This window comes from Girardinichthys multiradiatus, chromosome 4 (genome assembly GCF_021462225.1).
Source record: "Girardinichthys multiradiatus isolate DD_20200921_A chromosome 4, DD_fGirMul_XY1, whole genome shotgun sequence".
NCBI lineage: Eukaryota > Metazoa > Chordata > Actinopteri > Cyprinodontiformes > Goodeidae > Girardinichthys > Girardinichthys multiradiatus.
The window spans coordinates 15,482,599-15,494,807 of NC_061797.1; the positions used below are offsets into that span (position 1 = coordinate 15,482,599).

General features: G+C 38.7%; 1 protein-coding gene across 3 annotated transcripts in view; it reads right to left on the reverse strand.

The window, feature by feature from the left end:
• The window catches only part of trip4 (thyroid hormone receptor interactor 4), a 141,505-nt gene that overhangs the window by 78,074 nt on the left and 51,222 nt on the right, over positions 1–12,209 (reverse strand). Inside the window, exon 12 of one of the 3 annotated variants that reach the window (XM_047362354.1) lies at positions 9,326–9,773. The exons of 1 other annotated variant lie outside the window; for it this stretch is intronic. In XM_047362354.1, coding sequence (XP_047218310.1) covers positions 9,699–9,773 — 75 coding nt within the window. In that variant the 3' untranslated portion in view covers positions 9,326–9,698. Of the gene's footprint in view, positions 1–9,325; positions 9,774–9,871; positions 10,109–12,209 lie in introns of those variants that run through there. One more of the 3 variants, XM_047362353.1, reaches the window with a different exon arrangement.

The following is a 12,209-nucleotide window of genomic DNA, read 5'->3' on the forward strand; positions in this document are numbered from 1 at the left end:
TTGTCAGTTTTGCTTTCTTAAAACATTGTCGATCTGTTTTATATATTGTACAATTTACTCTCATAGGACTTCATCACAACCGCTATGTGCTGAGATCTAATAATAACAACATAGATCTTAATAAAAGGGACTGAACCAGAGGAAAGATTTGACAGCAAGAGAACAAGCCTGTCAGCTAACAGCGCAACAAACCAACCCTGTTCCCTCTCCCCTTTCTCTCCCTGGCTCTTTTCTGCTACTGTCGGCAATTAAGGGCAGCAGAGACAAGTAATCTCCTTCTGGGCGACAGGGCCAAACCAGAACAGGCATGTGGAGTGGGCTGTGCAGTCAGGAGGGGGGTTGGGGGGACTGTGGGACTGGCCCCAGCATCAGCACTATAGCCAGGCCCTGCTTGGCTACACTCAATCTCAGCCCAATAAAAAGCCCTTCATTGGCAAGGAGCAACTGAGCCAGACGGGCTGGGAGCATGTGGCTTTCAAAAATGAGGAGGGTGGATAAGGGGGAAGGGAGGGAACAAGGAAAAAGGGAGCCAGAGATGAGAAAGCGACAGAGTAAAAATGAGGAATACGATTTAGCAAGAAAGGCAGTCTAACAGGAGTCTAAGGTGATGAAGCAACACCAAGACAGAGACTTTGACACATAGAGGACAACAGAAAACCAACTGTGTTCTCACATAAGACACTTTTAAAATAGAGCCTAGGCAGCTCTGTCAAGGCTGGCTTCACCCTGGGAATGGAGAAACAGATGGTTTGTCTATGAACTATGGGCTACGTGTGGGAGGTGAAAGGGTGTTGTTGGGAAATGCATGCAACAGCATCTTTCACCAATCGCTCTCTAATTCCTCATTATCTCCCAAACAAAACAGCACAGTTTCTGGCATGGATTAAGCCACAATCAAACACCACTGCCCAAAGGAAACTTGAACTCTAACTGAAAAAATAGAATTATTAGTTTTTCCATATTTGTATGACTCATGAACAGTACATACACATGTAGTTACAGAAGTGCAAAAACTGCACACAAATGACAAAGACTTGGGTTTAAATTAAATTGTTCTTTCCTTATATTCTATACTTCTGTTTTATACTATAGCTATTTCCACAACACACAATCTCCAGTGGAATTTATAAAATTTCTTATCTGACAACTTATTTGGTTCTGATGGTATCAAGCGTGTGTGGCAGGTGAGGAGTACAAAGAACTCCTCACTCTACCACCACCATGCCTGACCTACACAGTCAGGCATGGTGGTGGTAGTATCATGGCTGCATGAGTGCTGCTAGCTGTGGGGAGCTATAGTTCATTAATGCCAACATATTGTGATATTGAAGCAGGGCATGATCCCCTCCCTTCCGAAACCGGGCAGCAGGGCAGTTTTACAACATTACAGCGTGATAACGACCCTAAACACACCTCCATGACGACAGCTTTCTAGCTAAAGAAACTGAAGGTAAAGGTGATGGACTGGCCAAGTATGTCTCCAGACCTAAACCCTATTGAGCACCTGTGGGGCTTCCTCAAGCAGAAGGAGGAGGAGAAGGTCTCTAACATCCACCAGCTCCGTAATGCCATCATGGGGGAGTGGAAGAGGATTCCAGTGGCAACCAGTGAAGTTCTAGTAAGCTCCATGCCCAAGACAGTTAATGCAGTGCTTGAAGTATTGTGTTCTATAATATTGGATAATGTTAGTTTGCAACAAATAGCATTTTTTAATGTTTAGTAGTCTGAACAGCTCACTCTTTAAAAATGGGACCTAGTATAGTATATAAAGAAAAACTAGTCCAATGTGTAACAGTGTGCTTGATAATACCACATGTTTTCCGTGTTTCTTGACAGCAAAAAAAAATTCCACCAAGTCATGATTACTGCTCATCATTTAAGGCTTCTCTTATCCATATCTGGGCTAAGTTTTTTTCCTAATGATTTAAGATGATCCATCTGCCTGTGGCATCAACAATAGATTATGTTTAGGCATCATGAGGCTCACTGTTAGCGCATGTGCATTATCTACTGAGGATACAGACAGCGGCACAGCTTTCCTGGGTTCGATACCCAACCCTGGGCCATTTACTGGTCGTCTTCCCCTTCTCTCTCTGTCCTACTTCCTGTCCAGCTACTAATGTATAAGGGCCACTAATGCCAGGGAAAAACCCTAAAAAAAGACTTTTAAAAAATGAGCAATTTCAGGGGTTTCCACACCAAATGTGGAACCAGCTCCACTGTGCTACATAATTCATTCATCTTTGTAATGCTCTGCGCAAGACGTTTTGCGCAGGTCTAAGCGTAAGTGGAGCACAGCTCCTGTGTGGAGGTGTGAGCACCTCAGTGGAGCTTGTGCTGCGTTGAGGTCAAAGTTGAAATTTCTTGAACTTTGATCGAGGTGCGCGTTATGGAAACTGGCACAGCCAGTAGAGACAGGATATCTGTCACACTGCTCCAGATGGAGCTCCTCTACACTGATCTCTGAATAGTAGGATCTCATCATAATTTTTTTCTCTTTCTTTCTGTCTCACTATACCAGGTTTACTTAATTGTTGGTTTTAGCAGAGAACATGCAGCCATTAACAATTGTTTTTTTTTAAAACTCTGCCTCATTTGCACTGTACTCTGCTGTGGATGACCAGAGCGCAGCACCACCGGTGTTGTTTTCAGTAGACAGGCTTCACCACAGACTCCTACACCAATTTCAGTCAATTCCATTTTCAATTTGGAAGCCCCTTGTGGTTCCACTAATAGGTTAATTATGTCTGCGGGTAAGCTCTGTGAAGTTATTTCTGACGTCACACTGTTATGCTAAGCTAACTCCATTTACTGTAGAGGATGTTCACTTCTCGTTTTTGATAAAGGCCTGAACTTAAAGTGTGTTGGGTTTTTTCACTCAAATTTTCCGCTTATAATCTTGAATCTCTCTCCATTACAGTCAATGTGCACAGGAGCATGTTGTGCAATCACAATAACCGCCCCCTATGAAACATGTACCCGCGTGGGGAAAAGGAATTAGGTGGCTGAACAGTATGAAGTTATATGAAATAAACAAAGAATCAAGGCAAGAGATTTTGCCTCGAGGAATTATTTGGAAAGAATCATTAGAGTGATTTGAGGAATCGTTGCAGCCCTGTTTATTTGAATCTTTTTTAAATTTATGAATCGTGTTTCTTCAAGTCTCAGTAAGTTAAATTTACACAAACTGGCCAGACAAAGATTGAAAACCAATCAAACTTACATAACATACACTACCGGTCAAATATTTTAGATACACTTTCTCAGTTAATGAGTCTCTTTATTTTCATAACTATTTACATTGCAGATTCTCACCAAATGGAACAAAACTATAAATGAACACACATGGAAATATGTAGTAAATAAAAAGTGTAAAATAATCAATGGATTCTTCTTAATGACCACCCTTTGCTCTTATTACTGCTTTGCTCATTCTCTCCACGAGCTTCATGTGGTGGTCACCTGAAATGGTTTTCCAAAGAGTCTTGAAAGAACTTCCCAGACGTTCATTGAGAGACGACCAAAGGTTAATATTTCAGTCATCGCAGCAAAGGACGGCTACTTTAAGGAATCTAAAATAAAAACTATATCTAAAGTTATTTTACATTTTTTTGTTTGCTACATTAGTCCACATGTATTCATTCACAGTTCTGATGCCTTCAGTGAGAATCTACATACAATGTAAATGGTCATAAACAAAAGAAGGTCAAGGTCTGTTTTTTAGTTTGCTTGACTACTTCATTATAAAGTTTTATATAACTGGATATAGTTCACATTTGTTCGGAGGGTTTTACTTGTATTCAGCTGCAGATAAACCACTAAGGCATATGATGAAAATACTGCTAAGTTTCCTAATAGATGGGCAACGAAAAAAAAACATGGTAGGAATTCATGAAGATGACCAAGGTGGACTGAAATGGTCAGATCTGATTTTTAGAAACCAACTAAATTTGCTGGGCCCTGAAAAACAACTGCATTATATGTCACAACTGCCAGCAATGATAATCAAGCAGACACACTAACAATGGGTCCACTCACACCAGCTAGCTCCACCATAACAGCACATGGAACATGATCTACGGTACATATTACACCATGTGTTGTAGCGGTCAAACAAGAGAACATGAAGATTCAACTGTAAAATTTAAGAAATATTGTCCTTTGTTCTGTCTATGCAATTTGTAGAATCTCTAACGTATATAACTGTATGTCATCTGTATGACTGCTATTGCTAGCATATCACATAACTGAGGCGATATCAACAACTTATGGCATTTACGAGTGGTCAACAGACATGCAAATCAATCCAACAAAACACCTAAAATAGGAATTTAAATAAATTGCAACCAGTATAAGCTCTGAAGACGATGATTACCCTCGTCATCTCCACCCGTTAGAGCACCTCCAACCTTTTTCAAATCCTTTATTCGGAACAGTGTTTACATAAGTCAACCGATTAACTTGAAACTCTCTTCTTTGCATGAACCCTCGTAGTTTATAATTATTATATCATCTACTGTCAGTCTCAATGACCCCCTATTACATCACTGCCCCGGATGTTGATTACACAGGTAGAGAAGATTTTTTGTGAAATGCTGCATTACAAAATTCTTATTGTTTTATTTTGCTGTTTTATAATTATACTGTTGAAAAGGCTACTTACTTTAAGACCGTTTTTAAGACCTTTGTCATTTAAATTTAATAAACTACATCAATTACAAGAAATAACCTATGTTAACTTTATTGCTTTGTAAATTATATTGGAATACTTACTACCTTAATTTAGATGAGTTATTTTAAAATATGACTTATTTATCTTCATTTAATATTTTAAACAAATATCATTTTTATTGAAATTTAAATCCACAGTAAACCAATTTCAGCAGAAAGCAGCTTTCTTTAATACATTTAAGAGTAGATGGGAGAACCAGTAAGTAACGTCCAACTTTAAGAGATAGCTAAACATAATTTAGAACCTGGTTTTGAAAAGCTGGACATACAGGTCCTTCTCAAAATATTAGCATATTGTGATAAAGTTCATTATTTTCCATAATGTAATGATGAAAATTTAACATTCATATATTTTAGATTCATTGCACACTAACTGAAATATTTCAGGTCTTTTATTGTCTTAATACGGATGATTTTGGCATACAGCTCATGAAAACCCAAAATTCCTATCTCACAAAATTAGCATATCATTAAAAGGGTCTCTAAACGAGCTATGAACCTAATCATCTGAATCAACGAGTTAACTCTAAACATCTGCAAAAGATTCCTGAGGCCTTTAAAACTCCCAGCCTGGTTCATCACTCAAAACCCCAATCATGGGTAAGACTGCCGACCTGACTGCTGTCCAGAAGGCCACTATTGACACCCTCAAGCAAGAGGGTAAGACACAGAAAGAAATTTCTGAATGAATAGGCTGTTCCCAGAGTGCTGTATCAAGGCACCTCAGTGGGACGTCTGTGGGAAGGAAAAAGTGTGGCAGAAAACGCTGCACAACGAGAAGAGGTGACCGGACCCTGAGGAAGATTGTGGAGAAGAGCCGATTCCAGACCTTGGGGGACCTGCGGAAGCAGTGGACTGAGTGTGGAGTAGAAACATCCAGAGCCACCGTGCACAGGCGTGTGCAGGAAATGGGCTACAGGTGCCGCATTCCCCAGGTCAAGCCACTTTTGAACCAGAAACAGCGGCAGAAGCGCCTGACCTGGGCTACAGAGAAGCAGCACTGGACTGTTGCTCAGTGGTCCAAAGTACTTTTTTCGGATGAAAGCAAATTCTGCATGTCATTCGGAAATCAAGGTGCCAGAGTTTGGAGGAAGACTGGGGAGAAGGAAATGCCAAAATGCCAGAAGTCCAGTGTCAAGTACCCACAGTCAGTGATGGTCTGGGGTGCCGTGTCAGCTGCAGTGTTTTATCAAGGGCAGGGTCAATGCAGCTAGCTATCAGGAGATTTTGGAGCACTTCATGCTTCCATCTGCTGAAAAGCTTTATGGAGATGAAGATTTCATTTTTCAGCACGACCTGGCACCTGCTCACAGTGCCAAAACCACTGGTAAATGGTTTACTGACCATGGTATCACTGTGCTCAATTGGCCTGCCAACTCTCCTGACCTGAACCCCATAGAGAATCTGTGGGATATTGTGAAGAGAACATTGAGAGACTCAAGACCCAACACTCTGGATGAGCTAAAGGCCGCTATCGAAGCATCCTGGGCCTCCATAAGACCTCAGCAGTGCCACAGGCTGATTGCCTCCATGCCACGCCGCATTGAAGCAGTCATTTCTGCCAAAGGATTCCCGACCAAGTATTGAGTGCATAACTGTACATGATTATTTGAAGGTTGACGTTTTTTGTATTAAAAACACTTTTCTTTTATTGGTCAGATGAAATATGCTAATTTTGTGAGATAGGAATTTTTCATTAACTGTATGCCAAAATCATCCGTATTAAGACAATAAAAGACCTGAAATATTTCAGTTAGTGTTCAATGAATCTAAAATATATGAATGTTAAATTTTCATCATGACATTATGGAAAATAATGAACTTTATCACAATATGCTAATATTTTGAGAAGGACCTGTATTTAAGACTAACTGACTTTAAGGGATGAAATAGAGATGTTTAAATTTAAGACTTTAAGACCCTGCTAAAACCCAAATAAAGATTTCCATTTTCCCACACTATTTCCAATTTCCTCTATTTTATGAACTTAACTGAATTAAATTATTTATTTTGGACTCAGGTTTTTATAATTTGCTTCAAAACAAGACCAACAATTTCCCAATTCAAAGAAGGAAAAAACAGTATCGTGTTTAGTTTTCCAAATTCTTTGTCTAAGAGTGACATGGTCCTTGTGTGCATAAACTCAGCTGCTTAGACTGTATATATTTTTTACTATGTTGTCAATCAGCTGCTCCATTGACTGTGGCGCTCCTTTTACAATGTTGCTCCAGTTCTGTCATTACCCTAAAAACCTCCCCTCCAGCACAACCAACGAGCCACATATCATTACCTATAAATCTTCCCATGTTGTCAGCAATGGGACTTTTTTTTAAACAAGCCTCTGGCAAATGTGCTGAGAATGAGTGAGGTGAAAAAAAGTCATTGAAAAATAGTCATTCAGGCAGCGCTGTACAGTTGATATTTCTGCTGTCTCCACACCTCCAGGGGACAGGTCTGCTCTCTGATTTGAAGAAATTGTAAAGTAAAACAACCCCTATTTTCAAAAATTGTCCGTATCTTTATTTTTTACTTTGTTTTAAGCGTTGCCACAGCTGAAACAATTCCTAACATCGATTCTCAGATGTTACTGTGTTGTGAACATCTTCATTACTGTTTGGCTTACTAGTGTTCTTGTCAGTTTGGACTTAGCTTAGTTTACAAATATCAAAAAGACATGGACACAGAAATGGTTCATGGTGTATTTTATAACCAAGAAACTTGCTGTAGGTTATATTAAAAAAATCAGAACATGTTTAAATAATCAGTGTTAGGCCAGTCATACAGCGAGACAGTAGTGGACAGTGCAATATTGTCACAAAAAAATCAGATAAAGACAACAGATAAAGCTTTAATTCTAAAAAGCCAACTAATAAAGACTTTAAATTTAAATTGATACAAATCATTTTCATACTTTTGAAGGATTCCTGAGTGTTTTCTGATTTACTCCCATCTGCTCTATGCTGTTAATGCAAATTCCCTCCTCCATCTGTTTCACATTAAAAAGCCTCCAGCAATTCAGCAGAAATAATCTTTTCACGTCACATTTACCGTGAAACATCTGCAGTGTTGAGTTTCGTTAGAGGCAACTCAAAATGATGAAAAAACCAAAAAGCAGTGCTGATCAGAACAAATAAACTGCTATTTTTCTTTTCTTTAAGAAGAAAACATCAAGACGTTTGTCATAAAGAAAAAAAATACAGCCGTAGCAGTGTTTAAATGTTCACTTGTATACCTTTGTAGATACTTTATGTGCTCAGTGCATTTAATTTTTACTGCAAATTGGGGCGTCTCTGCAGACCCCACACACCCTGCACAAAAACTGTTTAGGCTTTTACCTCAGGTCGGCGCTACAGAGCGCTGTCTGGTAAAACCAGCCGCCAGAGACAGTTTCTCCCTCCAGGCTGTTTCTCTGATGAACACTTGACAGTCAGACTTCCAGAACAACACCATGCATACTTGGAGTTGGAGAAGACTATGTGTTATGTATATATATGTACATTCATTCATTCATCCATCTTCTATACCGCTTTTTCCATAGTGGGTCATGGGGGGCTGGTGCCCATCTCCAGCAGTCTACGGGTGAGAGGCAGGGTATATGTACATTTTAAAGATATTTTATATTTTTATTTCCATTTACATTGGTGAAACAAAAAAAAACCTCTTCACTGAGAGCCAAGTATACCAGAGTCAAATTCCCTGTTTGTGTACACAAACCTGCCAATAAAGCTGATTCTGAAACCAAGAATTCTTGTTATTTTTCTGATATGTGATGCACAGAGGGTCATTTGTAGAGCATGTATAATTGCAAAAGTCCCTGTTGACAGTACCCAAAAATATGAATACAATGAGAACATATTGTTCAGAACACTATCCGTCACTGTTAAAAAAACTAGAGACTGTAGTTTCATGAACATCATTTAGGTATGAGTTAAGTGTAATACAATTGAAATGTAGTATTATTTTACTGCACCCCAAAACTATATATATGTTTTTTTTTATATATGGGAAACAGCTGCAGTAAGTTTTTTCAACAGTTCTTATTTCAGGTCTTGACACTGCATGAACTGTATAAACAGAGATGTTTTTTTTTATTGTACTATTACTTTCCCATTCAGTTGTACAGGTTTTCGAAAATCGGTAGGCAGAATGCGAAAACATCTGCTCACTAGCTAACATGAACATAGTTATCAGATGTTGCTGCAACAAAAAAAGAGTAATAACCTTTCCATCTAAAATAGGCAGAGACTGAAATACACTCAGAGTTGCACGGTGGCATGATTAAAAATTTAACACACTCCTGCACCTACCGAATCAACTGGTGTCAAATTGGAGAGTGAACATTAATTATCCAGGAGTGTCCAACGCCAGCTCCTGAATTTTATTTACATTATTAATAACCTCAACACAACAAGAGCCATGTCTCCTTATTAAAGGCGAAGTACCAAGGCCATGATTTTCCAATTACTGCTTCAGTGTCTGCTCAAATGCAAAAAAAACACACACTTTAATCCTCTTTAAAATGCTTCTGAGCAGTTAAAAGGTCATAATTAGGTGGAAATAGAAACTTAAATAATATGTAATTCTTTAGTAAAAATAAAGTCAAAGTCCTTTATTTTCTACAATTCATAGTGTGACACTTACAATTAAGCATCTAGAATTCTAACATTTAAATATATTAACCACCTCTGTTATACTTGTACAATAGTATATTTAGTTCAAGAACAAATTCACATGTCAGCAGCTCATGAATTATTGTTGTCTGCTTTCAAAATATGGTTAAGTTGCCACTGCTCCCTTCAAGAAAAAAGCCGACGAAAATTAGGTTTAATTTAAACCCTTGTGCTTGATGTGCATAACAACTTAGCCCAGGAGAAACAGTGTTGTTAAAGAGCAATCCACACATTAGACTATTTAGTCAGCACTCGTGCTGACAGGTGTTGTGAAGTCATGTGTCTTTGCAGTAAGATTCACACAGAGTTCCTCACTTCTGCCAGTTCCACTTTCCCAGCCATGCTTATGACTTCACCTCCTGCGGTGGCCCTCTGGCAAGAAGAAAACAAGACAGCCTCTCAACAGTCGGAGCTTTTTAGACTCAACAAGTGAGCGGACCTTTCCGGGGAAACCGGTTTCTATCTGGCGCTTACAGTTAAGCTTCTGGCTGACAATTGCAGGGCTCTTACCAAATTGTGAAAAAGTAAACAAAACTGTAACATATGGCAGAAAATCGCGTTTAGAGAAAAAAAGACAGGTTTTATAACAAAGAAAGTGTGTGGCAATAAGAGGCAACGAATTCAATTAAAAGTTGTTTATAACTAGATTCTTCAAGAAAATTTGATTTCATTGTTGAAAACAGGAAAACTGCTTCTCTGAGTAGGTCCTGTTAAAAAACACACAGAGAGAAAACCCCCAGGAATTAGTTCAAAGACAAAAATCTGGGAATCAAAGGCATCAAAACTTCTTATTTTAAACCCCAATCTCTTTTATCCAGGTCTCCTAAACACAGGTGCTGTCAGCAAGGAGGCTGGTATGTTAAGCTGAGCAACAAACCACTTCACAGTGAGCATTTGTTGTCATAAAGTGAAAATTGACAAGGATGGTAAAATGTATGAAGATGTCTGTCTCTTAAGGTGAATATTTGCTTTGATATACTAACATTGGGGTGCAGCCCTACCATCTGTGTTCACTCAGTCGCTGTGGGAAATAACTGCTCCTTCCTAAGGAGGTCGGCAGTAAGCAGAGTTTAGGTGGGGGCACTCAGGGAAGGCTGTGCATTGACTTATCTGAGGGAAGTTTAGGTTGCTCTGATGCATTTGTACACAAACTTAAAGCAGTTAAGATGATCTTACTGATGTGTGGAAAGGGAGAGTAACTGTTAAATTTGATTTATCTCCAATGTGAGCTCAAATGTTTAGCAAATAAAAGACAGCATGGAGACCAGATTAAAAACTTGGATTTTCACTGCCTCTAAAAACTCTTAAAAGACTTAAGAGCTTTTATTTTTACTGACAGAGTATAATTTTATCAAACAGATCTCTCTTAACACCCCAGACACAATCTGTATTGTTGTAAAAGGTCTCTCCAGTTACCGCACGAATAATGCAAATCTGGCACGTCAACAAATCCAAGGAACTAGAAACTAACATATTTCAATCTCTACGACATAGCAATGCATCTGTTGTAAAATATCATGAAGCTTTGGTGCGAATCTGAGTTAACACCCGAAGCAGTGATGAAATAGTACAATTACTGTCACCCGTCAGATAGTGCAGCAGTTGGCAATCGTGGAAGCTTTAGATACATGATGTAGAACGGACATTTGCTCAACAAAGAATCCCACGGTTTTCTTAAGCAGTTGCTACATTTAATATTGTGCCCCAAGTGTTGGAGTATCTAAAAGCGTGAAGAAAAAAAGCCCTTTTTGTGAAACATCAAGTCCTGACCCCTCTACATAGTATGTGTGGCAGTTTTATACATCCCTGTTTTCAACTGTGTGTGTTTAATGGGATAAATGGGGTGAAACTGAGATTATTCTACTGTGTCAGTATGGTGTCATGACATCACCATTTTGTTTTTCCCCACATACTGTACTTCATGAACTGGAGAGAAAAAATTAATGCGTTATATACAATGTACAAGTGCTCCTAAGAGGTCAATGAATTATTAGTCGGGGAGTAGGTTAGCCCTTCAGTATTTCAGCATTACAAAGTGAGAGAAACTTCATCAGTGCATACTGAGCATCTGCATAGTGTGCTATAAGGTTACGTAACATTATTATTAGGTCAATACATTTATGCTAATTCTGTAGCAGTGGCGCATGTGTGCAATATATATAGTGTCTCAAGTTGTGATGCTCACACTGCAGAATTTTCTAACATCTCATTTCAAATCTGTGGCAGTTTTACTTGGCTAGATATCTAATTGTTTATGCTACTGTGTATAGGCGTATAGGCAACTCCTCTTGCTGCTAAGTCATCCAGAGATGTTGCAGGTGCTAACCCTAACAATTCAATTCAATTCAATTCAAAAATACTTTATTAATCCCAAAGGGAAATTAACTTAAATTAACCCTTCCCAAGTCAAGTCAAAGTTATTTATAAAGCCCATGTCATATGAGAATCATAGACATTGAACTCCTAAAGCTTAAAGTAGACTCAACTTCATCCATAAATCATTGCTCTTCTCCATCCCTATACTCGTATCCTTTGTTCTTCCAATTCAATGCCTCTCACCAGGCCTTCTGCCTGTCCAATAGCTTTGGGGTCCAGAGTTTCTGTTACACTGCTCCTCTCTGGAACTCTTCCAATGTTCACAGGACATTACAGTTATTTTAAAGTCTTCAAATTCCATCTAAAAACACATTTGTTTAGACAAGCTTTTGCCATTTCATTCACCCTGATTCATTGTTATGCTAACATGATGGATTGTTTTATTGTTATTATTCTGCTGTTTTTGTGTCCTTATTGCTTCTTACTACTGTT